Source organism: Solenopsis invicta, chromosome 15 (genome assembly GCF_016802725.1).
Source record: "Solenopsis invicta isolate M01_SB chromosome 15, UNIL_Sinv_3.0, whole genome shotgun sequence".
In the NCBI taxonomy this organism is placed as follows: domain Eukaryota; kingdom Metazoa; phylum Arthropoda; class Insecta; order Hymenoptera; family Formicidae; genus Solenopsis; species Solenopsis invicta.
Genome location: NC_052678.1, coordinates 8648643 through 8675645, shown reverse-complemented (window position 1 = coordinate 8675645; position 27003 = coordinate 8648643). Strand labels below are relative to the sequence as shown.

At 45.7% G+C, this 27003-nt stretch overlaps 2 protein-coding genes across 8 annotated transcripts in view; one reads left to right on the top strand and one right to left on the bottom strand.

Annotated features, from left to right (window-relative positions):
• The window catches only part of LOC105197151 (growth factor receptor-bound protein 14), a 273307-nt gene that overhangs the window by 198102 nt on the left and 48202 nt on the right, over positions 1 to 27003 (top strand). The window lies entirely within an intron of this gene.
• LOC105197136 lies at positions 16840 to 19004 on the bottom strand. The gene is made up of 2 exons (XM_011163370.3): positions 17936 to 19004; positions 16840 to 17543 (listed from the first exon to the last, which is right to left on the bottom strand). The coding sequence occupies exons 1-2, from the start codon at positions 18206 to 18208 to the stop codon at positions 17418 to 17420; spliced, it is 399 nt and encodes a 132-aa protein (XP_011161672.1). The 5' UTR covers positions 18209 to 19004; the 3' UTR covers positions 16840 to 17417.

Here is a 27003-nt window from a genome sequence, read left to right as displayed (position 1 = left end):
TTCGTTCTGTTCCGTTCCCGGAGAGACAGTGTCACGACGCATCGCGACGATGTAATTTTTCCGTGCACGGTGCCGCTTGCAGTTAAACGATAAAACCGCGGTTTCGCGGAAGCGCGCTTCGTGGAAGCGTACTTCGTGGAAGTTCGTCTGCTTCGAGTGACGAGGCGATTGCACCTGCCACGCGTTGCGTTGCGCAATCGCAACATGCAGTCTTCTAACGTAATATGCCTTCGTTCTCGCGCATGTTCGTAGCGAGCGAGTTTCGAAAAAACGATATTCGGAACGCGTTCATTCATGCCGTTTCATACAAATAAAACGTCGGCGCTGTTGAAAAATAACGCTTATTCTTTTTTTGACACAATTGTTTCCAAAATAGTATAATAAACACAGAGTCGCAGAGAAAAACGATTGACACAGGTTGATCGATCCATTCGGCGATTTTCAAACTAGAAACTTTAATGACAGTGGTAACAATTACACTTGGAAAAAATCTCCGATTCTAAATTTTCGTAGAGAGTCTCTTGCAACAACGCACGTACAGTTCTACGGTGCAATCGGGACGGGGCGTCACTGGGTCGTTCTTTCGAAACTCGTTCTCGCCCGACCTTGGCGCGCTCAGCTGTCCCGCAGTGATCTCGTGATCTCGCGCGAGAACTAGGCCCGAGAGCGTAATCGGTAATAGGAAGAGAAGCGTTGGGAGATGACGAGGGGTCGAGAAGAGCCGAGAGAGAAAGAGAGAGAGAAAGTTATATAAGCGAGAAGGGGGGAAAAATGTCGACCCAGTTAGGAGGTAGTGTAGAGTTCAAGCTCTAGCACAATGCAAGCTACCGATGCCCGACCTGTCCCCTTTAAGGGTCCGAACCGGTGGGACCAGCGATCGACCCCCCTCATCGTAAAATTACAATCCTTTCGCCTGCAGAGAGGAGAGAGAAGGGAGAGAGAGGGGCGTAGCTGACCGCTCTCCGCGCGAACAATGGGGGGATTTATAGAACGCACCCCGTGTTCGCGCGCTACAGATGTGTGCGGAGAAACGACTTACTGTAACCGTACTCGGGGAATAGGCTCCTCGCTTTCGCAATAATCATCCCTAACTCTCCTCTCCTGAACTGCGCGATCACTACGAACATCTAGTCCATTCTCATAAATAATCGTCGGAGTTAACCGAGATTCGAGCGATGAATACTGCGTAGGTTCTGCGATTCTTCTTTCGGGAGATGATATCGAACGATGTTTATCTTTAGTGGAGAGGCGATGTGATGGATGAAGTACATTGGAACTCAAGAGCGTTTGAAAAGAAGTGAGAAGTGTCGCCGTAAGTCTCGAGACTTTGCTCGGTGTGATTTTTACAGTATAAAGAGAATCAATTTATTTTGACTTGTTAATGATCCATTTAAAGATATAATCGATGCGATTCCTTTTTATTGTAAACCGTACCGCTTGACATCAGGTAGAATTTGAATTTAATCTCTATGATTTAATCCAACCTATTTAAAAATTTCCAATCAAAGACATTCGAATACGAGTCACGTATATTAACAATTTTATAAAATCATCTTCAAAGTAACTTATTATAAATTATATTATTTTTCTTACGTAAAAATCTTTTTTTATTATCGAAAATTCTATTTAAAATACGCAATAAAATAAGTATATTATTAAATAATTTAAATATTATTAAATATTATTAAATATTATTAAATATTATTAAATAATTTAAAGTTACGTTTCAACGATCTGGTTTGATTCGAATTGGTCAAGAAAGAAACTTTCAACATCTCTCATACAAAATTTGTTTGTTATTTTTTACAGTAATTAATTTTAATTTATATAATACTCATTATATCTCTTGATACGAATTAAAATGATATTCAGCGTGAAAAAGTATGTGCAACCGTGGTTTATAATCCGCACGTTGTAGTGAGTACAGTAATTCTACCAGAGATAAATTTTTCGACGTACTTTCGCAGCTATTGTCGAAGCGACATAAAACGTTGCATGACGCGACTTGATACGAGTTATCCACTTGAATTACGACCCTCTTTCTCTCCCCCCCTCCTCTCCCCTCCGAAGTCCTCTTGTAAAATCTACCGTTCGCGTCTATATCACTGTCGGCACTTCGATTATTTGTGAGCCAATCGTCGCCGGCCGCGTCTGTATTTTCGCGTCGCGATTAATTGAATCGGCATCCTCGCAATCTCGACGAAACTCGACTCGATATTAATTTCCAGCGCGGCCTCCGCCGTACGCGCCCGTGTTTGTTCGCGCAGTTTCAATTTACGAGCAGACAGCGCCGCACGACACCGGAAGAACATTGTCGCCCCTCGATGCCGAAAGTTTGCCGGTTCGCAGACACGAGTCGCCGCGCGATCTTTATCGCAAAACTTTGTTCTCCTCTTTCAGCTTTGTCTTCTTTCTTCGCGACGCGGCGGGAAGCCTTCTAATTCACGTAGAATCACCATCTCCCAGCGCGGTGGCGCATTTACGAGACCCCGTGGTTCCTTACTCGTGACTTCTACTCTCGCACGTTTATGTTGCTAATATTAGCGCACGCTGTTTTCAAGCTCCGTCATCGCTGAACCGGAAAAAAATTATTGCAAGAAAAGTAGCTGAAGAAATCGCGATAATTATGATAATTCTCTTGGCAATTGATCCGCGTTCGCGTTCCTCGCGAGTCGTGAGGCGCATATCGCAGAATTCGCGCGTCATCGTGACCAGGCGACTGTTTCGCGTGCACATCGATCCATCTTATTAATCACTTATTCATGAAACAATATTAAGAAAATTATGAAAACTGATAATTAACACGCCGATAAAAAGAACGTAAGGACTGACGCAACTTAAACGGAAAGCTCGCCTTCGAATCGCTGATAACGCAGAAATACAGAAGTGCAAATCATACGTCGCATCATATGTCGCAATCGATCGATCATTCTAGCGTATCGGTCAGCGATACGCATCGAAATGCGAATCGGATAAGAAGGTGGTATCGCGCAATTATCGCGATAACAGGGCAAAGATGAACTTTATCGTCATCGTCGATGAAAGATCGAGATTATTCGCGACGATCAATCGCGACGAGGGCCTGGCTCTCGCGAGATTTTCTATTGATCGAAACGACGTTTTAAACCAATCGGAAAAATGTTTTATACGCTGAGGGAAAAATTACTAAATTTTAATAAATATTTATTCGAACGCTACTAATGAAATATTTACCAAATGTAAATATATTTAATACCGGAACCACTAATTTAATTCAAGTATCATTTTTTCTTATGGAATAAATATTTATGTACCGCAAGTTTCATTACCATTCGAATAAATATTTATTAAAATTTAGGAATTTTTTCTCAGTGTGTTAAAAATGCGATAAGAATGTAAGAAATAATTCACAGACTATTTAATAGATGAAAGTCTTGCTCTCCTTTTCGCAACGTGTCGTTTGTACGTTGTGGGAATTCGAATTGTGGGAATTCTGGAAATCGTGTATTTCTTTCCAGCTCCTTTGTCTTTTTTTTTTTTTTTTTTTTTACTTTGTTTCATAATGAGAAGAATCAAAGCTCATTCTTTGTTTCTCTCGTCGAGCGATTGAGCTATCGCAAATATTTTCCGTCTCACTGCGGTAAAAATAAATTGTGACTAATGAGAGAGATCCGTCTTACGTGCCACGTTGCACGCCGATAAATTCTGTCAATCAGCAGGGTGACGAAACCGCAAAAGAGGAGCGATGCCGGATATGCCTGCCGTTGTTGCAGCGGCGCGGCGCGATACGCGAAAGGCTCGGCGTCGTTTCCTGCTTCGGTTTCCACCGTCGCCCGGTGCACGCATAATTTTCACGCGGCTCGCGTCTTCCTCCCGCCTTTGTTCTTTTGTGGTCGTCCGAGGCCGCTCGACCGTCGCCGTCGTACCGTGGCCGATATGCGGCGCGATTAGGAAAACACATAGTCGGATTGCGGTCGATGCAACGCGCACGTCGATCGCTGCACACTCGCATATGGGAATGCCTCGCTCGTTCATCGTCGTCGTCGTCTATGTCGTCGTCTATGTCGTCGTCGTCGTCGTCGTCGTCGTCGTCCACGTCCACGTCATCGAGCGACAGTAGCTGCCTCCGTTTTACAGCCACTCGATTCCGTTGCACTCGATGCAACGCGGCCGGCCGGCTCTCGGGGGCCTCGGCTCGGCTCGGCTCGACGCGACTCGCTCGCTCGTGAGGATATTGCATGCGCGAGAAAGCGGCTGGCTGGCTGGCTGTGCGGCAGGGCTTTCGCGGCGCTTCCGGTCGAGCCCGGAGAGTAAGATAGAGCGCCGCGAGAGCAGCAGTGCAGAGAGGAGAGACGCGCGCATATACCGGCGCGAGAATAGTGCGCGCGCGGGTGACGAGGAGAGAGTCGCGCGCGCTCGCGCGCGCGCGCACGCGAGAGAGAAAGAGAGAGAGAGAGAGAGGGAGGAAACGACACGGATAGGACGACAGTGGAGGCAAGAGTGCCGGGGACGGTTGGATGAGAGAGGAAAAGAGAGAGAGATAGAGAGGTTAAGGGGATCAGCGGGAGGAGGATGCGGCGCACAGCCAGCTGACTCGGGAAAGTTCGTGGACGACCGTCATCGAACCGAAGGAATGGAGGATAGCAGCACCGGCGCACGGCCGATGCAGTCGGCTGCCACCGGGGAGCCAGCTGACTGGCCGGCTCTCGGTCTTCTCCGCCACGTTTCGGTCGTCGTCGGATCTTTGTCCGCCGCTGTGCACGAGGGTACCGGCGAGCGACCAGCCGCTGTCAGTTGGCGCTGTGACACCGGAGGGAAGTAACGGTGCCGTTCCGAGGAACGACCCAGCACCGGAGAAAGAGAGAGAGAGAGAGGAACAGGATCAGGAGGAAGGAAGCGCGAGGAGGAGGCGGAGAGACAGACGGACAGGGAAAGAGGAAGAGGAAAAAGGGAAAAGTGAGGAGGGAGAGACATGATCAAGAGGATACAACCGGGAAACTAACGATCGGCGGAAGAAACGTCGCGGAAACCGACGTATCCGGGAACATACAGGCTCTTCACCCGAACATCGAACGACACCCTCCCTTCGACGAGTAACACCTCACCGCCACCGCCACCGCCGTCGCGAGTACCGAGGAATTTCGCCGGTGCAGTTTCCATACATTAGGTTAGGTCGAGGGAGGCCCAGGTATATCCATCGAGGCGGAGCTCGACGCCCATCGCCGCCGCCGCCGCCACCGCCGCTGCCGCCGCCGCCGGTTCCGATAAACGCGTCGAACGGAATCGCGGATTGCGGAGGCAACGAGAGAACAAATGGCAGAAGGGAGCGATCGTCCGGAGTACGAGATAATGACGACTGTGATATAAACGCCGTCGCGGGGAGAAGCGCGTCGTGCTCTTGCGTTTTTTTTTTTCCGGGGGTGCTTTTGCGTCGTATATGCGTGCCGATATTTTTACTCGTGCGAATCGACGTGACGTCCCGAGGGGCCGAGGAAGGGCAGTCCGTCAGCTGGAGGAAACTCGGTGCGGAAAGACGAAGACGGTTCACGACACGTTCACCGGTCGAAGAAGCGGCGGAGGATCACAACGACGACGACCACGACGACGACGACGACGGCGGCGACGACGACGACGACGACGACGACGACGACGACGACGACGACGACGACGACGACGACGACGACGACGGCTGCGATTCCGTTTGGTAAGTCATCGATGAATGATCACGATGATGATCAATTTAGTGTAAAAATCGTATACACACTTGGGGGGAGAGGGAAGATCACACGTCTCCGGACCAACCGTTCTACGAGGAGAGAAAGAGAGAGCAAGAGAGAGAACGATCGATGGCCGGTGAGTGCACTCGCGAAAATGATGTTGCACCTAACTGACGAAATGGCCTTTGCCGAGCTGATTTTTCTCTCACATTGATGACGAATTGCAATTGTGCGTAAAATCGTACGTCTCGCGAGAATTACGCTAACGCGTCAAATCGACTCGGTCGAAAATTGGAAAGCCATAGAGTCGTGGGGTTCTAAAGAGATGCTGTTGAAATCCGAAAAAATAGATTTGAGAAAGAGACGCAGAGAGATTTCTGTGATTGAAATATAAATGTGTGATTGCAAACGCGTGATGGGAAGAAGAAGAACACTTAAATCGAAATTACGTGGGTAACGTACGGATAATGTTCCCTCTCGAATTATGAAGGAAAGCGCGAAAATTTTGAAAGCGTAAAAACGCGCCGTCGACACTAGCGTGACGTTTTGCATTCCCTGCAATTTGCATCGAATTTGACTTCGCGAAGTCGACTTTCGTCGATCGACTTATTGAGCAATCAATATATCTTGATACTTCTTCTTGATAAGTTATATATATATATATATATATATATATATATATATATATATATACACACACACACACATCGTGCAAACAACCTACCATTAAATTATGTAGCCAAGTGTCTGTCGTGTAACGTGCGATTATCGAATTACGTAGCCAGCAAATTCTCCGAAAGAATTTTTTTTCATCAAGTATGAATAACGTCTCCCGCAATGTCAACGTTTAAATCTAAATTGAGGATGTGACGGGAACTTACGCGATATTCGCGTATTCAATGTTGAAGTGAAAATGAGAATCAGACAATCGCGTTTAGCGGCGAAGCGTACCGGAATCTTTGTCTTGGCGAACAGCTCGTGTCTTTACGTGTCTAGCATTTCCGTAAAAGAGAGAGAGAGAGAGAAATCTAACGTGGCATATAAATATCGTGCCGCGCGCGCATCGTCGCGTGATGGATCATCGTTGTACACTGTACAGCGATGAACGTTCCTAAATTTTAATGGTCTCGAACGCGATGCCTTGTTTAACCCATTTAAAGGGAATTAGTCCTCGCAGCCGACTGCACGGCCCCGCCTTCGTCAATCGGCGATGCTAGTTAGACCGTCGTCGTTGCTATCGTGTGGATAGTTACGATATGGGCCAGTGATTCCAAGTAAAAAGTTTTCCTCCGCTTCTTGCATCTCGAATATAACACTCCGATGCATTTTAATGCGATTTACGTAACCCTCTTACCGCACACGCGGCTTTATGGGTATCGACTTATCGCTAAAGTTCTATTTTACCCGCTGCTCACGACGACGCGGTACAAAGACCCCACAATCTTCCCCCTCCCTGCTTTAAGTTGTGTCGTGCATAATTTCTCGGTAAGGTGGAAATTGGATTGCGCAACGGAGAACTAATAGCGACTGAGATTCGTTGAGCCGCGCTCCGCTCGCAATAAATACCAATCTATATGTATCGGTATCTGTGCGCTGCCTGCCTACACATCGCGCCGACGGTAGCAGTTGTTCCGCTTGCACTCTCAGATTAAAGGATTTGAGGGACCGTTCTATTATACGCACGCGAGGAGGCGCGGTCGCGAAGCACACATTCGCCGCGACCAGTTTCCCCGGGTGCACCGTCCCTCACCGTCGGTAGGCCGACACAGAGAAGGGCAGTAGCAGCAGCGGCAGCAGCAGCAGCAGCAGCAGCAGCAGCAGCAGCAGCCGATGAGAGACGTTCGATAGCGGTCGAGCGTCGAGCGGTGGACGTGTATAACGAGCTCGACGCACGTGCGTTCGCATCTTCCACGTCACGCTTTATTTTTACGATCACGCGAGCGCCCGAGCGCGCTCGCTCGACTTACGTTGCACAAACGTAGATGACATGGGAATTCACGTCGCTCTGTTGGCCCGGTCCGGCGATTCATGAACTTACGTTTCTTTATCGTTCGGCTTCTTTGCGCCCGCGCTTGTTTTTTTTTTAATCTTTTTTTTCTCCCTCGGAGACATGATCGAGTACTTAATGGATAAAAATCTTGTGATTTTATAAAACTGAGTCTGTCACAAGCGTTTAATTTACGTACGCGTAAAGCAACTGTTAGAAAGTTGCAAAAAATGAGTCATTTTATTTGATGAATAAGCTCGTTTCAAATCCAACTAATCTAGTTATTGAATGTTAGAGAAAAAGATGGGCAAAAGTGGAAGATAATTGCACAGAAAGAACAATTTTGTTACAGTATCTAAAATTTTAGCTAAATATAAATCTGAAAAGAATTTTGTTCAATCATCAACATAATTATGTAAAACTCTTCAGTCGATTGCAATATCAGTAATGTGTGTAACACTACTCGAGTGTCTTACATAATTATTTTCAGATCTGTATATAGCTAAATTTTTCGGCTACATCAACAAAACCGTTCTTTCCGTGATACATGATAAACAAAAGGATAAAAAGAGCAATAAAATTGACAAGCAAGTCTCACTACGTCTCTCTTGATAATAATAAGTTTCTTCAAATTTACTTCGGTTCATTACGTTTTCACGGCTTCACCTTAGAAGGCACGCTCAATGGAACATGCAGAAAAACCGCGAGGAAGGGGTCGAGACACATCTTTTCGCGTGTGTGAACGCGCGTGCATGTGGGCGCGTAAAAAGAGAGAAATGAGGAACGCTGCGATAATTCGACGCGAGCGATCCACTCGAACCGGCCCCGATGGAATTGAATTCAAATTAAATCGAATTTATTTGCGGATCACCGTGTCCCTGCTCGCTATTCTCGCTAACAACGAGAATCTCTTTCGCCGTTCCCGCTACCTTCGGAACTTTTCCCATTTCCCATTTGCGATATATAATTAAGTATATATATTTCCTCGGTTTACGCTCTGTAATAAATCTTTCGTTAAAAGTTATATTCGTGGCAATCTCGTGACGCCGCCGCGAGGCTATCCCCATAAATACACAAAACCACGCGCGCGCGACGCGGTTTGAAATTTTCACAGCTATCGTTAACATTCATATTCCGCTGTGAAATGTTGCATGGACTGATTTGCGAAATTGCGCTGCATTAAGGCGGAATGCGTGATTTAATAATTAAAGATTAAAGGGAAAACACGCACGGCAAATTGTGTCCAGACCATTTTTTTTTCTTTTTTTTTTGCTGACGCAAGGTCTGGGTAAATATTGCAGCGGGAAGTCCGACTTAACGCATGTATGTATGTACACTACACGCAGTATATCGCGGCACCGTCGCGCAATTTTGACTCGACGCGTGTATTTCCATTTGCGCACGGAAACCTGGGAATTGCGCGGTCATCGCGGCGTTTGGACAGAGTCCTGCACGGTTGCACGGTGGCCTTTATTGGCACGTTGACCGCGGAGGTTAATTGATAGGCGTCCAGCCAACCGGATTTGAAGTTTGGTACGTTGGTTCGGCGCTTTTAATTAGAACGCGCGATGTACCGGAGAAATTTCAATGTCCGACGATGCTGCCGGCTGATCGTAAATTCTCCCCGCGATGAGTTTCTTTTTTGGACGACGCTTCTTGATGAAATAATACAGAATTTATCGTAGGGCTTAATTCTGCAACGACCATACGCTTGCCGACGACTGAAATTTCTATTTGTTTTTGTCGAGGACTCTCGCCTCCGCTTTTGCCTTGAAACCGAATGCAGCGCTTCGATGTAGGTGGATATAAGTGACGTTTCTTAACGAGAAATTAATTCTTGCAGCGATTCGCTCACGATCGTGGCTGGATTTGAAACGAGAAATAAAATTGGTATCGGTATGCCGTATGCTAATGTATTATAAATTATAAACAATACAGATATGATATCAGCGAAAGTCACATACCCATATTTAACATTCAGTACCGGCATGACAAAAGACTTTTTATTCGGCTTGAATTGATTTCGGATACTTGTTCTTTTGTAAAGAGATTGAAAATACATGTTCACGGACGTGCGATGCGTATTTCTCGAGCTGCTGTGTCGCCACTCCTGGGATCGTTGTTCGCAACTTATTAGCAGTCATTGCTGGCCCGCTTCTACTTAATGCATCGTTTATTGCGTTAGCTCTTCGATGCGTCGTCGTCGTCGCTGGCGTAGCTGCTCGGCGGCGGGGCGTGGGCGAAATTCCATTCCGCGCGCTACGAGTATCGTAAGTTTCTCTCGAAGCCATCGAGAGTTATCAGGGCGACCCTTTCTACCGGCTAATGCCCGCCTAAGGAGCTACCGTGCCTAACGATGCGTTACGACGATTGTCGAGAAACGAGCACGAACGCCCACGAGGTTAACACTTTCACAGACGATAAATCTTCATCGGCCAATCGGCCGTCGTAAAATTTTGTGCCGCTAATGCCCTCGCAATTAGCCGTGCCGCTTTTTTTTTCGGGAGACGATGAATTGAATTTTTAGCTAGTAATTTGAACCAGCTGAACTTTCATTACCTCCATCTGTTATTTGCGCAAACAAAATTATTCACATATTTATTAGAAAACACATTTTTGTTTATATATATATATATTTATTTATATTTATTTATTTAACATATATATTTATTTATTTATTATAAAATCTATATTTGCAATTTTTCCGTGTCACACATATGGAGGAGAGAATATTTATACACATTATTTGTAACATTCTCTCTCTAATATTTGCCGTTGCAAAGTTTGTGTATTTAATAAGAATTTTTCTTTTTCTGTCTGGATAAAAGTTACCAACTGCTACGTCAATATCTTGATGTAATATTAAAGCGTTTCGCCGCGAGGCTCTGATCTTCGATCGCGCGATCATGTGCGGCGAGCCGATGATTTATTGTGCTATGCTATACAACAAGAAAGAAGCGGCGGGGCATTATCAGGACGTTGCGCCTGCCTTTTTGTAACGCGTTATCGAGGGTCCGCTGTTATCGCGCAAAAGGTTTTTCAGATAACGGCTCGTTGAACATGCATGACACGCACGCGCGCGAGTTTCAATTTGGCGAAATTCTCGTTTGCGGCAGCCGTTGACGTATTCTCAATAATTTTTAATTTTTCCTTCGGCTATCACGAGTCTCCGGCAGTGCGGATTCCTTCAGAAACTTCGATTCGAGATCGACGCGTCGCAATATCTTACGAATGCTCCGAAATTTCGTCTAATTGCTTAATTGTTCCATAAAGATTGCGTAATGAAGGAAACACCTTGCTGTTTTATAATTGTTTTATTATATTTTTTTTGGGGTGCAGACACACGGTATTTTATAACTGATGGGCATAATTTCAGAAATAAATTCAGGACATGAAAAAGTTCGTGTACACTGTAGATTGATTCAGCCCACAATCAGTTATCGAAATATAATTTTATTAACATTGCAACAGGTGAGAAATATCACATTTATGACTTTTATTTTATAATTTCGTTGGGTGAATATTATTCTCCTGATTATATTATTTGTTTTACTTCTTCTACTTGTAAACTTTTGCTATTGCTTTTTGTGCCATAAAAGGCCATCAATTAATTTGTTTAATGAAATTTTGAATAAGTAATATAATTAGGAAAATAATATTTATCTAATAAAATTATAAAATGGTAAAATTTGCTAATAAAAATTATAAACGTCTGGTATTTTTTGCCTGTTACGTATTAATAAAATTATTTATAACTGAGCCGAATTGACTTATAGTATAAACTTTTCGTGCTATTTTTTGTCTTTTCCTGAATATAAGTTATACATGTTACGAAACATCCTGTAGGAAACATAATTATAGTAACAATAGTGGCAAATGATGCGTAGCTCCTAAAATTATAATAAACCAACTGTCAACGCGCGAAGCTCGTTCATCTCGACTTGGCACGGAAGTCTCATGCATGGTCCAGCGTTCTTCGCGGGTTCCCATTTAGTATCGTCCCGTTGCACGTACGATCGAATGTCGCGCGGTGATTTTATGCGTTCGCGCACTCGGCCACGCTGACAAGAGAGGCACGATGTCGAAAGTCGGCCATGGACGCTCGCGTAAGGTCGTTACGTCATATAATCACGATCCGACGAAAATTGCTAGCGATCGCCTAAAGACATACCAGATAAATCACATCCTCTCGCACCACCGCACCGTCGTGTGCGAACATCGTAAAAACTATTTTACTTTCAGCATTTGGATACCGGATGAAAAGGTGCGCGCGTATGTAACCCGGATGAAAAATATGAGCCATGAAAGTCGATATAGTTTAGATATAGCTCGGGTTTCGATGATGCGCGAAAACATTTCGTTCGGTGTCAACGATGCCTGGCTTCCTTTTACTTTTTCCGTCGTGCGTTGAAAGTCAAAAAGTCGAAATTACCGCGTGGCGTTCTCGATCGCCGCTTATCAAGCGAACCTGTGTGCAAGCAAAGGCGGAACGCGGAGGCTGAAATAACGATAAAAATCCCGGGAGCGTGTTTTGTCATTCTCTCTCCACCCACTATCTCTATTTCTCTTGTCATCGCCGAGAAGGCCTCTATCGTATCGGCTGCTCTATTCACGGCTCATAGATTCTTAAAGCTTTCTCACGCGCAGCGTCGACTTCGACTCTGGCATTTGCATCACAACGCGAGAATCGTTCGTAATATACGGCGGGCAATGCCATAAGCACGGAAGCATCGATTATTCTTTTGGCCGCTCCCGCCGTTATCCGCCGTTGCGATTGCAGTCCCTTCCCGTGCTGTGCTCTCTCTCTCTCTCTCTCTCTCTCTCTCTCTCTCTCTCTCTCTCTCTCTCTCTCTCGACCCACCAAAAGGACGTACACGGTGTTCGCATTGTGCATTGTGCATCCCTGCAGCACCCCTCAAAGTCGTCTGTGTGTGAATCACGCGACTTGTGTAAAATCGACGAGATAAATTCCGTCTCGCCTCCTCGAGACGCGCCACGCCGCGCTACGCCGCGCCGCGCCGCGCTGTCGCAATTTCAGGGCCTTTCGGTGTCACTCACGTATTCTGCATATTGTCATGCTGTCATTTTACTGGAAATTGCGTGTAACGTGTAACATTATGTGGCGAGCGGGCCGCTCCCATCGCATTAAATTTTAATGACGGATTCCTTCGACAATTTAGGATGGATTTTTTGTTAATCGCAATTGTCGAGACCGCGGCGTTACTTTTTGGAATACAGAACATTGTAACTGAGCAATTTTCGCGGAATTAAACGTGAGAAGGATAAAATAGATTAACTCATTAAACGCGAGGAGGACAAAACAGGCGCGTCTTGTTTTTTGCACGGTTCCAGAATACATTTCTTCAGAGAATAATTATTTAAATTAAATGAATAAAGAACGCAGTTTATCTCAAAGAAATTTTAATACTGATACACTTCTATGATTGAAGCTGATTGTCTCTCTCGGTTTTTCATGCGGCTTATTGTCTCGCTTCATGGTTGGACGGTACATGATGGGAAGAACGGCTATAAGCCGCTTGCGAGCCACCGAATTTAATTGGCCGTATTGAAACGGCTCGTAAGTCAACTAGACAAAAGAAAATGTCAGGTAGGTCAAGAACCGGTTTACCGCCTTAGCGATATTATATAAACCCGGATCGTATCCAGGTCCTGTCTCCGGATTCGATGCATTCGATGCACGATGCTCTCTCTCTCTCTCTCTCTCTCTCTCTCTCTCTCTCTATCTATCTCCTTTCCTTCTCCTCTTTCTCCCTTTCTTCCATCTCTTCCTCCTGCACCTCCTTTCAGACGGTGTGCCTTAATTGCAAAACTTTTTCGTCGAATTTCTACGGTTTCTTAGAAGATTGGTAATCACGAGAGCTCTCTTCCTCTCCGCGCGTCTCTTTTTTTCTTCGCTCCCTTTCCTCCCCCTTTCCTCTCTCTCTCTTTCCTTCGCTCTCGAGCGTTATCCGCTTCTTGTTCCTTCTGTTCTACCGGGGGGCATTTTCTTAGCACGCGAGCAAGCACCGACGTGATTTGCGCTCGCGATCGTTATACGGTTTCGTTCCAAGGAAAAAGGAGGAGAAAAACGACGCGAGGAGAGACGGAAGAGAGAGAGAGAGAGAGGAGAGGAGAGGCAAAGGCCAGAGGCTGCCTATGGGCGAGTGCGCATCATCCGGACGAAAAGGACGAATTGAAATGCGAGAGAGCGCGGGCGCAGAGGCGGATGATGATCGATCGTCTCTCTCGAGGCCTTGAATTCGATTTTAGCTTCTGGCGACCGGAGGAATGCATACCGTACACTACCTCGTTTCTGCATTTCTTCCTGTTTTTTCCCCTACCTCTTTTCTTTTCCTGTATTCCGTTCTTCTCCCCTTGGAAAAAAAAAAGAATACGACGTCGCGCCCGATCCGATCCGCATCGGATCCTGGCGATTTTCCAGATGCGCGCGTTCGATCGCGGTTGAAGGGTGTCATCGGGAGAGAGGATCCCGGGTCGGCAGATCCTCTCGACCGAGCGAATTATTTCAGTGGCCTCGGTTTTTCGATGTTGCACTCGGAATGACATGGCGGTTTTTCGATGAGGCGCGCGCGCGATTAATACATCTCGTGTCAGATTTTTCAGGGTTTTTCATCGGCAAAGCGAATTTTGTTCGATGATTAAATCACCGTCCTACTTTTACCTCTATTCCGCTTGAACTTGAATCACGTCACCGTCATCGTCACCATCGCGTCGCGTCGCGTCACGTCGCGTCACGTCGCGTCGTAGCGTTTAGCGGCAACGCTTTAAGCAGTTTAAGCGACAAAGTGCTTTCGCGGAACGAAAATTGCCCGCGGGCTCTCGCCCCCTTCCTCCCGAGTTCAGATATCAAGCCCGAGATATCATTAAACGCGTTTCACTCGGGACCTGATTAAGTTCTCAGATATTAATCAGCAGCACGTTTATTTACGGCGAATCGCGCGGCAGTATACTATTATCGATATCCGCGGTATCAGTACGCGCGGCGGCGAGTCGCGCGGCGCGCAATCGTAAAAGCGCGCAGCGACTATAAATAGAACAGCACGGCCGAGGCTTTTCAGGGTAAACCGACTTACTCGGAGAAACTTTATTAAACGAGCCCGCGCGCCATTAATCACCCAACGACGGAAATGCGTCTGGCCGGTAAATAAATGAAAGCTCCTAGGCCGTAGGATATATACCGGATCGAGGGTGGTTGGCTGGCTAGAGAGCTCTGGTCGAGAGGAGAGGAAGAACGAGAGAGAGAGAGAGAGAGAGGAGGTGGAGAAACTTTATAGTCCCTCGATATCGAACGTTCTCCTACCTGTACGTCCCTTTCCGCCTCTCTTCTTCTCCTCCATCCTTTTTCCCTTTCAAAGGGAGTACTTGTCGACCAAGTTTTTCCTCCGAGTAGAGAGGAGAGAGAAGAGGAGTCGAGACTATACTCTCTCGGGCGGACTCCGAGAGGAGGAAATAAGTCGATACGAGAGAGGAGAGAGATCCTGTTGTATGACATTGTCGACCGATACCGTTCGCTCTTCTCCCTTCGTGATTTGGTGGCATGCCCAGCGCATGGGGGCCAAGGCTCTATTTCTAGCACGGTCAGCGTGCCAGCGGCGGAGAAGCGCGATGGACCCGCTATAAACTGCGTTCGCGTAATGGCGACCGATAGCGATCCCTCTAACGCGTAATCCCTCTCGCTTGCGCGTTCTCGCCCAAGAGATTTTCGTAATAGAGCACGTACGAGAGCTGAGTTTCGCAGATGGTGGCATAATATCCAGCATTTAAATGGCCGTAAGCCACGCTCCGGCCAAATCTCTACGTTTTCCTTGTTTCAATTAAACGCTAGAAGCTGCGGGTATGGCACTTAGCCATTCATATGACGGCTCGCATTGCAACACTGCATTGTTCTGGGAAAATGAAAAGGCTGCTGCACACTAAATCCTAGCGCGGAGTTTCGAGTCAAATGTATAACATACGTTCGTTTCACTTATACCGTACCGTATATTATACGTTCGTTTGTCTAATCTCAGCTTCTCCCAGGAAGTTGAGATTGGATCGCCTTTGTCGGCCGTCGTCACGGTTACGCCTGTACAGCTGCTATTCATAAGGAAAAGGACATCGTTTCTGCCTGTCTTTATCATCGCGACGCGACGTGTGAACTTTTCCGGTCGACCTTTCGCTCCTCGGCGGAAATTACCTCCAATCGACAACCTCTTTGATTCAACCCTCGGGATATCGAACGCAATAACGATAACGTTCGATAGCGAGTAGTGCGAAGCGTATATCAAAATTTTCTCTATTTCTATATTTCTCCGCTCTTGAAATTTTCTTTTTTAACGTATTCTGGCTCCATTTGCTTCTTTTGAGCCTCGAATTTTCGTATTTTTCACGAATTGTACGGATTGTCTTGCGTCGCGGGGCCTGCCGCTATCCCTCCGAGTCGTATATCACGCGACTTCCCGTTAAACCTTTACGTTCGCTCGTATTCCCGGGTCGACTTTCAATGTTGCGTTCTGCCGGCCGGGCCGTTTCTTTTTTCGGTCGATCGTAAAGTTGCGAACATGCCGGGCCAGGCCGGTCCGGTCCGGGCGTATGGTATCACGGTTGCGGATCGGCGCCGATTTAATTCGGCACGTGCACACGTACGTATGCACTCGACGAGCGCAACGTGCAAAGACGGCAGTTGGATTTTTACGAACCGGTCGCGAGGGGGGGAGTTTTTAAGAACCGCGGCCGAAATAGCGTATTTAAAGCTGGTGAGCGTGCCGACGACGCGGCGCGGCGCGGCGCGTATCGAAAAAAGAAACCTCATCTTCGTCTCGATTCTCCCTGCCCGCCTAAAGACCGCGGTGTACCTCGGGAATCGAGCTATCCGCAGAAAATAACGTTCGATTCGTTCCGCGATTTCTTCGCCACTTTCTCCCGAACGAGCGATCGGCGATCGCTCGTGATAGACGCGAGGCTATTCCATCGTTTAAGGAGGCACAGGCGGAACGGATCTTGAATTAGAAACGACTCCTTTCTTCTGCGGACTTTGTCCCCCGCTTGCGACGGGTAACGACGTCATTCAAAAGGGCATAAAAAATTTTATCTCTTTCTACGATGCGAATGATAATGAGAAATGGTAATTAGAAGTCTGTGTATTATACATGTATATAAGTTGAGAGAATATTTTTGTTTTTATTACAGCTTATTTATCGACTATCCGCAAACTAACTTGGGTCATATTGATTGAGACTTGGCATTATTGACTTTGGCATTTTGACGATTTTATTATATCTCAAATTCGGACATGTACAGAAAAAGTAAAAATGCTTCGGGTCATGTAATTGCACAATCGTATTCCTATAGACGTTAAAAGAATACATCGAGATTTTGTCAGACTTTTTAGAGGCCAAATACCGTTTGAGGAACAAAACCGTTTATTAGTGACCCAGATAGTCTGATTAAACAGTGAAAATCAGGACAGTCTCGGAGAGGTTTCGTTAAATTAACGTCCAGAAATATAACGAAAAGAAAAATGCGGGCTCTCCGAGACGATTGAAATATCCCATTACGCGAAACACAGGTGTGAATGTGTAGTTATCTTTCATCACTCCCCGTCTTAATCGAGTGGAATTTTATCAAATGTATCAATGCAATCAGATATTATTATCATTAGATGTTATCGTGCCGATAAGTATTATCGCATTTTACGTCTTCGCCATGCAATTAACCACGCAAACTACAAAGACTTATCTTGCCTCGCGGACTTGTTGCAATTTCTTGCCCAGTAGCGAATTCTTTTTCTTCCACTTTACGTTTCCGGTTCGCTGCGCACCATGGTGAACTTCCCGACGCTTCCGATGCGGCGCGTGTATCTAATTGACCGTAAACATGACGAAAGTAAACAATAGTGAACTCAAGATTACATTATAATTTTTCTACTACAGATTTGAAACGTAAGTTACAGTGTGCAATAAATAGCAAAGAGGGAAATGCATTTTACAGAAATGGAGGAGAGGGATTGGGAAACTGAATTGTTAGACAACTTGGCGAATGAGAAAATTAAATTTGGACTTTTGCAAATTTATTTATAAATTGGCGAGGGAAACGATAGAACCCTGTCGTTGAAATTGCTGCGAAGATTTCACGATAATGCTCAATCGTTTCCACGGACTTCCCGTTATACTACTAGCACTCGAGAGCTACTCGGCTGCGGTAATGCCTAGGGATATACAATTTACGTGGGTCTTTAATTTACAATCGGTACCGAGAGCTGTTCTCCAAGGCAATCCACGATTCCTGCGATCCTTGCTGGGCTCGCGACTTGAAGCGCAACTTTTAATTGCGTTTGGCAAGCAAGAAGCGAAAGAACATCCCTGGGTGTAATTAACCTTCGGCGATCTATCTTCGACACCTCGACGAGCGGTTCCTCCGGGTATAACGGATGCATAGTTAATAATGGGGCAATAGCTCTGCCGCAGTTGGAGAGAAGAAGGCTGATTAACGTTAATAATCTCACGCTCGGAACGAGGTACGACATGTCACGGGCAATTTCTCAGATCTCTTCTTGCATTCATTGGATGCGCGCGACTTGGACGCGCGTGATCAGCGTGATTACCGTATTCGGGGCACCATGTCGCAAGCAATCTCTGTTATCACTGCGAAGGTCGTTCGCGATCGCGCCGCGTCTCGCGTATCTCGCGGAGAACGCCGACGCGTGTGTGCACTCGATGCGAGCTCCTGCGTGCTTCTGAAGCCCTTCGGCTCGGCTCGAGTATCTCCGCATCGCGGCCGAGCCGTGGCATGCATCTTGTGGGGGGTATAACGACTGAAAGTGCATGCGCGGTGCATTCGCTGTTCTCTCTTTTTCTCTCCTTTATGTCCCTCCTCGCGCTCGCGCTCGCGCTCGCGCCGCCGACTCGCTTGCAGGCTTCGCGGATCGACTTCGGTCTCGCGCGAGTAGAAAGACATCGGGCACGTCGACCGCAATTATCGTGGCAATTCGTCCCGAACGCGCGAGGGACGACTTTTTCCGCTGATGGACGGATGCACCGTTGCACAGCGCGCCGCCGCATCGTCGCGGATTTTCGCCAGGAAAGTAGCGCGACGTAGATCCTCACGTTACTCACGAAGGAGGAATCAAACTGGTCTCCGTCCGTCGCGTCGCGATGAGGTCGCGTGCTAGGTCGATATAGCTACGATGGCTTTTGCGCGACTTACTCTCAGATCCGGGGATTAGCGGGAAGGACATGAAGATCAAGAGTCGAGAGGATCAGAAAATTCGTGTATCCTAGAATTTTAATATCTATGCTGTTATAAAATTGCCCAGTTTCTTCTTCTTCTTTTTTTTTTTTTTGAAAGTAATTCACTATCTTTTGTACGGTCAAATGGTTTTGACGGAAATTTAAAGAAATGTTGTGATTATGATGATATGACACAAAGAATCTTAATTATTGCATATGTGAACGACTCTTTGTCCCATTGGACGACAACTATGTCCTGAATTGTAAACTATGTATTTATTCATTATTTGCGGATTGATCGGACCTAGCAAGAGTAGGACGGCGAGCGAGACGATGGATTCGAATGACTTGGAGCAATGCGAAAAAATTGATAAATTTTCAGCGGCGGCGGCGCCGCTCTTTATCGGCCTTCTTCTTTCTTTTTCGCGATGTACGTATAGACCCGCACGTCGCTCCGTTTCGCGCCGCTCGATAATCGAGTTACTTTCCGCCGATTCTTGCCAACGAGCGCAATACGTAGCGCAATCCGCTTACGCGGCACGTTTGTATTGTACAAATAGCCCCGCGTCTCTCGATTCTCTACGTGGTTGGCGCCTTATTATGCTCACAAGTTCGTTATCATCGGTTACACACCGCACATGCATACGCGCCCCTGTTGCCAAGCGCGGATGCAACGAGCCGAGACGAGCGTGAAGCGCTCCTCTTACTGGAATCACTGAACAGCACTTCAGAGATCTTTGACTTCTTTTACAATTAATCTCGCCTCTTGGCAATAATAAGAAAATTGTAACAACACCACAAGCACTGCGGTGCTTTGAAATTTAAATACCAAAAAGTCAATGCAAACTTTTTTTTCAAAATAAAAGCGTTTATAATATTTGAATAACGGTATAGATAAATAAACGTTGGCACATGAAGTTTTATAAGAGACGCCTAAAAATATTGCCTATTAGCGGCATCAACGATACAACGACGTTTCGTGGTCATTCGGCGGTGCATCCAGCCGATATCTCATTTTCCGTATCAGGAAACGGCGATTCTATCAATTCGTGACACGGATACGTCTCTCTGTCAATTTATAGCGCGTACTCGCACGAAAGTATCGTGTTCCTCGTGATAACGGTACTCTGACAGTGGGCGCGGGCGAGAACGTCGCCAGAGTAGTAACCGCGGATATTGATACCGACCTATCCCGCGAGAATAGTCCGAGACCGATGATGATGACGACGACGACGACGACGACGACGACGACGACGATAACGACGAGGAGACTCTCGCGGGTAACGTCACGAGCCATCTCTCTCTTTCACTCGTGCTCGTACCAACTGGGCGCCATAAACTTCTTTATTTCTCTTCTCGTTGGCGCTCTCTATCGCGAAACCACTCGTATCTTATCCACCGCCTCTTCCTTCTCGCGCTGCCATCCTCCTCCCGGTTTCTCCTCTTCCTCCTCCTCCTCCTCCTTCTCCTCCTCTTCCTCCTTCGTCCTTCCGCCGTCTCTCTCGCCGGTCTCGCGGCTCGTTCCTTCCTTCTCCTTTTCCGCCGGAGGGCGTGAAATACGAAGTCGCGTGTGACAGAAACGAGGTCGTAGCTCCTTAAGTTACGGGAGGAACAACTCGGCTTTTCTTACGTATACGTACACCACGTATACGCGGGCGCCCCTCCTCCGCTTCTTCCGCGAAGCTTCCGCGAAGGTAGACTACACACCGCACCTCTATCGCGTATCGCCATCACCGCCACCACCACACTATACCATCATCGCATCGCCAGCATCGCGTAGCTTCTCTCTGCCCGTCGCGGCCGCTGAAATCGTTCGGCCATTTTTCACGACCGGCGGTGGAACGCTCTCGCGAGGTTCGCGTTCGCACATCACGATAGGTCGGCTGAATTATACTTGGTCGGACGATAAATTTTCCGGAAATTTATCGTCGCGCTCGCGCGCGCGCGAGAATGCGCGTACACCCGTGCTCTCTACTCGAGAAACGGCTTCTGCACTCTCCTCTCCCCTTCTCCACTCCTCTTCTCGCGTACGCGTACGAGCTCTCCCGCATCTTCCGGGCAATTCCCTCTTAACGCACGGACTCTTTCCCTCGTTTCAAACTTCCCTAAACCTGCGGTCGATACGAGAAAAACTTTTGGCTGTTCCTTAAGGAGCTAGACGATATTTAGATGCTGTTAAAAGCAATAAGAGAAGAGTTTTGAAAGTATACGTATTTAAATAAATACGTGTGATGAAGATAGATTAAGATTGGTTTTTATCTTTTCATGAGTTAATTCGTCATTCTACTAAATACGTGCGCGCGCGCGCGTTCTGAAATTTAAAAATTACGTAAACCTTATATATGTGCTCTCAAGTTGCTCAAGATAATTTCTCTAAAGAGCATTCTTTGATTTATAGCAAATTCAGCAAAGCAAATCAAATATGTGAGCTTATAAATATCGCCGATTTTTTTCAGTAATTTTTTTATTTAAGCGTTATTTAATCACGATGAATATTACTTTATATTTACATTATTTCATTTTATTCTACCTTCCATTTACGCCGATTATTTCGTTGCCTTTCAAAGAGTTTACTCCTCGTTAATGTAGCATTAATTAATAAAATAGAATATTTAATTAATGTAATAACGTATGAGTGTTCTTTTGGGGGAGTTGTAGAGACAATCGCAGAGGATTTATTCCGTGATTGGATAAAGCGGTACATACGATCGCAGTTCTTTTTACGGTCCTGAACGCAGCAACATAGCGCTAGTGTTTTGTTCTTTTTCTCGTTTTTCAGTGATCATCGGACTTGTTTCGCCGGGTCTTTAGTCGGACGCGTCGTTCCTTCGGGGTAGTTTATTACCCCCACCCCTGGCTTCCCTTTTTTCCCTGTGTTATCTCTCTCTCTCTCTCGTTTCTGTCTCTGTTTTTGCTTTTTTTCAAACTTCGATTAATCACTGCGGCTTCTACCATCGATTCTATGAAAAGAATAATCACCAACGACTACTTTCCTTCGCGCGCTACACACATCTTTGCGCATCGTCATTATCGAAGCGAGCACCTTCGGTCAAATAAATTGGTCGTGCTCCGACTGGGCGTTATGTTTATCTCTTGAATTTATTTAACACCCAGAAAAGCAATCTGCTTACGCGTTCTTCAAAGACGGAAGTATTTTTTTTTATACTTTTTAGACTACAGAGATATTTTAAGTCGCTTTATTTTATATCCCGAATATTCGTGTGTATTCTGTACAATTTATATTCTTGAAATTACATCTTATACATGTTTTAATATTCAGAGAGAAAGTTTTGGTGTGTCTGCAATATAAAAGGCATTTTGTTATATTATTAAATGTTATTGATAAATTTAAATGCAAATACGCAGTTAAATTGTCGTGTAATAATATTTATGAATGAAAATTTTCTAGAGAGTTGTTATAGTTGCAAAATATGACAGATTTCTGGAAGTTATAAATTGGAGTATCTCCAAACGAGATAAATACGAGTTGGAATGCGGCCTTCATTTGCTGATGTGATTAAGGACTAGGACGTTTATTAACGTACTTCGGGGAGCCCCGCCGTGATTCACCTCGCCATTGCTGGAAGTCGCTTGAAGCCGCGCCAAAGTGTATTAACTCGCATAAATCCAAACTTAACTCTTGGATGATCAATGCACTTCTCGTGGGACAAACAGCGATCCGTCGCTACGCCGTTCGGTCGGTGCATCGTCGTTGCAACGACGTTGCTTAATGATGCAACTCGGGATTTTTTGAGAAATCGCACGATCGGATTCGGTGAATTAATTTTGCACGTTTGACAAAAATGAATTCTACGAATTTACTCTGCTTTCTTCGAAAGCATGAAAGCGACTTGTGCGTTTTTTTTTTTTAATTTATTCGATCTTTTTCAGTTATTATCGGTTGTTTTTCTTCGTTTTACAAAAACAAGGATCGGTGCTCTTTAGACGATCTCAATGCGAAAGACATGCGTAATTAATTTTATTTGCTTGCAATAAAAACGCAATAGTAAGTGACGTAAAGTACATCATCTTCGCGTACGAAAATTAAATCTACGAGATTTAAAGTAGTTGTATCGTTAAATCGTGTAACGTTCAAAATCTGTACTGATTTTTAGGAATACCTCCGTCATTTTGCTTTGAGAATCACTGTCGCCGCTGTCTAATCTGACCGACTTGCTCGCGAGCCGCGCACACCGAGTTTCACTCCCATCGTTCGAGGATCCTCGAGCGCGAGGAGGTGAGGAGTCGATTTAGCTACCGGTTTTCACAATCGGGACTCATGACTCGTGTCCAGCGCGCCCGCCTCGTTCGCTTCCTTAATCCTTCTTTTCTCTCTTTCTTTTTCCATCTCGTTATAATACATTAATCAATTTTATACGCAACACGTCGCGTGCTTTGAGGTTTAGCCTCTCTCTCTTTCCACACATTCCTTTCTCTTTTATTTTGTTCTTGAAGATTGGCGATGTTCTTGTTATCGCTAATAAAAAAAAGCGGACGGAGATAAGAAGTTGATAGGAGGTTTGCTCTATTCCAAATTCCGTTTAACACCGATTTCAGTCGATACAGTCAGTGCGATAAGCGTGAATAAAATTAATGGAGGTAAAGATATTGTCCGGTGACGTAACTCGTCTCGCATTTAATGAACTCCGAAAAGTCATTTGTCTTTTTGCTCTTTTTCCGTAGAATCTTTCTTACAGGAAGTTTTTCAAATGCCCGGCTGTAAGAAGTAGCTTTCGAAAGCTCCGTGGAAGTTTTCTCATCGTGAAATTTCGAAAGTTGGAAATTTATTACCTAGTCATTAATAAATTGTTATTAACTTGTTAATTATGATCATTAATTTAACTTTGGAGATTTGGAACGGGAGAGATGGATTGTTATTAATTTTTTGCTTTTCCCCTATTTTTTTCCTTTTTTTTTACACGTTGATTTCTTGCCGTGCATCTCGTTGCAAAATTGGCACCTCGCTGATCGCCGATCGACGGCCCTCTCCCTCCAGAGCATTAATAATTTAATAACGAACCTCCGCGTTTACATAGTGTGTTTTCTTTTAATTCTTTTTCTTTTTTTTCGTACGTGGCTCTTTAATTTGCCACAAAATTATAGACATCGACACGGTCGAGGTACACCGAGGCACAGTGGGACTTGCGAATTACATCACGTTTCACCGTCTACCGGTGCACGTCTCGCGGCGCAAGACATAAAAGAAAAAAGAAGGAAAAAGGAGGAATAAAAAAGAAAAAGATTAGTCGACGATGACCTCGATTTCGCGCACGTCGCCGATTTTAATCGCTATAACGCCTCTGGGCACGGCGTGGGGTAACCGGCGTGCTGTCGGAGTCTGCGTGTTTCAATTCAAAATCCTTTACTACTACTTTTTCTTAGCCCGCGGAGATATCCAGAAATTAAGTGCAGTGGAGAAATTCAACTGTCACAATGAAATGCTATTTCAAATCAAGAAATACCGTTTGCTCATTAAATCACGTCATGAAAATGAAATTATCCTTGAGATTTATTGCTTCATTAATACAGAGTTTACGCGTTTAAGAGGGTTGTTATCAAATTGTTCGTAACTTATAAATTACTTATAAATTACGTATCATTGTAATGAATTTAACGAATTACATTTCGTAATCTACTTTTTCCGAATCTTTTTACTGTCAATATTATTGGCAAAATATTTTTATCGCGTTTATCCACGTTCATCAGATATCTTTTAAAGGTAATTTGAAATGAAAAAGCTCTACGCTCGCGGAGAGAAATTTCTACGCTCGGTGACAGCTAGACATTTCGAGATCGTCCATCGTCGACGATGCCCTGTTCGATAACTTGGACTCGAACGTCGAGTGTGACTGCAGCGGGAAATTTTATTACGCGAACGCCACAATGCGCGCGCGTATAACAAATATTTAATTATCCGCACTAGCGAAGCGGCAGAATTTTAATTCGACCAAGGGGAGCTTCGTATGAAAAAATGAAAAAAAACTCTTCACCCAAAAAGAGAGACGGAGAGAGAGAGAGAGAGAGAGAGAGAGAGAGAGAGAGAGAGAGAGAGAGAGAGAGAGAGAGAGAGAGCGAGAGAGAAAGAGAGAGGATTGCTCCCTGCCTCGCATTCGTTTCGGACATTAAAATTCAAGAGCGGACATCATTGCAGGTGCGCGCGCACGGACGACGCAAATTCTATTAGAACGAATCCAATAAAGAGGCGCGACTGCCTGCACCCGCGCGTACGTTTACGCGAGGTTTCCTCCTCGACTTGGACGGATTATCGAGACGGGAGGTCGAAATGGAAAAGTCCGACAGACTTTTCGGCGAGTCTCAAAATCCTTGTCGGAGAATCATCATTAGATCTTTCTTAGTTGACTCGTAAAAATCAATTCGATCTTGGGAAATGGAAAGAAACACGTTAGATTTGCTTTTCATTAACGTTATGACACGATATTCGGTGTAAGCGTAGCGTTTGGGTTCAACGTCGCGGAATAACACGCCGATCGTGATTACAACGATCGATGAGGTAGTACGTGACAAGAGGCGGATGGAGGAGAAAGAGCGCGAAGGACCTCAGGAAGTCATGTCTTGTAGGTCGAAGCCCGGTGCCCGGTGTCCTCCATGTTCTTCCTTCGTCTTCCTTTCTTCCACAATTCACTCCTCCTCTTTCCCGACAGTAGTGCTCGAGCCGTTGTCTCCAGCTCGCCTTTCACGGATGCTTACCGTTATACGCTCTCGCAGCATTATTAGCGTAATCATAGCGCAGCCCGACGCCGGGAGCGGTTGGCCTACATCTTCTCAATGTATAATCAATGATTTTTGTTATTTCCCTCACACATACACACACGCACGCACACTCTTTCGGATGATCCTCTTTTGCACTCTCGTGTTTCGACGCGATGCGACGTCTGGAAACTGAACGCGATTTGCAATTTGTGCGCACGTGTGGTTTTAGCAAATATTTATTTAAAATGGGTAAAACGAGTTGGTTTGTGTTCACGTTGCGTTTTGTCTTCGCTCATTCGATCCATACTCACATTTCGCGGGATAGCGAGGTATTTCCGAATTTGCAATTTTCGCTTTCAAATTTTTGCAAAGTCGTTAAATCCTACTTTCAAGTTGAAATCCGGGGAATATAACAAATAAAGTGACGCGAGAGTACGAGAGGAGAAAGCCTTTCCGTGGACTTTCAATGCGCCCATTGCACGCAGGCCTCTTGTTGCATCCCTACCTTCGGCATCCTCTCGGTCTCTCCTCGCGCTTGTCTTTTCTCATTGGCTTGCAGCACGGCGGATCTCTCCGCCGCCTCCGGAGGAAGAAAAACCTGACCTATCGTACGCTGTCCTCTTCTCTCTTTCTCTCCCTCTCCGCCGTTCTCTAACACCGGTCTAACGCCGCCCTGGAGTCAATCCTTTCACTGCCACGCGAGCGGCAACTTAACGATGTCATTTCGGGCCAACGACCGCTGATGTGCGGTTCGAGCCTCGATCGGGCCCGAGTTCGTCCTCGGCGCGACTATGGAAGGCACGTACGCTTATTTTATAATAAAAAAATTATAAAATGATCGGCGAAGATTATTTATGGCAAGAAAATATGTCATTAATAAAGGGTAACTCGAAATGAGCGATCTATCGCAAAATATCCTTGAACGAAGATGGGAAGGATTACGACAACGTGGAAAGGATGAGAGCGCAGGATCAAATTTATTGGCAATGATTGCACGGGCCATTGGCGTCTCCGCGGGCGCTGCCGCCGTGTGTACCTTCCTTCTTTTTTTTCCCATTTAATCGCGCGCGAGAGCGTGCTTCTGGAATTATTTATAAACCGGTTTTGTTTCCGAAGCCGTGTAACCGTAGACGGAAACGCCAATAACTCTCCTGGCTCCCGCGCAAACAAAAATAACGCACAGGAACAGGCTTTGCGAGATTATCGCGAATCTCTCATCTCGGTAATATCTTATTCACATACTTATCATTATACTGCACGCTGATGTGTTACTGGGACTTTTTCGCCACGGTGAATCGTCGATTTCACGACGGCGAGGTATCGCCCATAAAAAAAGTCTGAGGTTTCATCTCGGATCCTCGGATTTCATCTTGAATCTCCT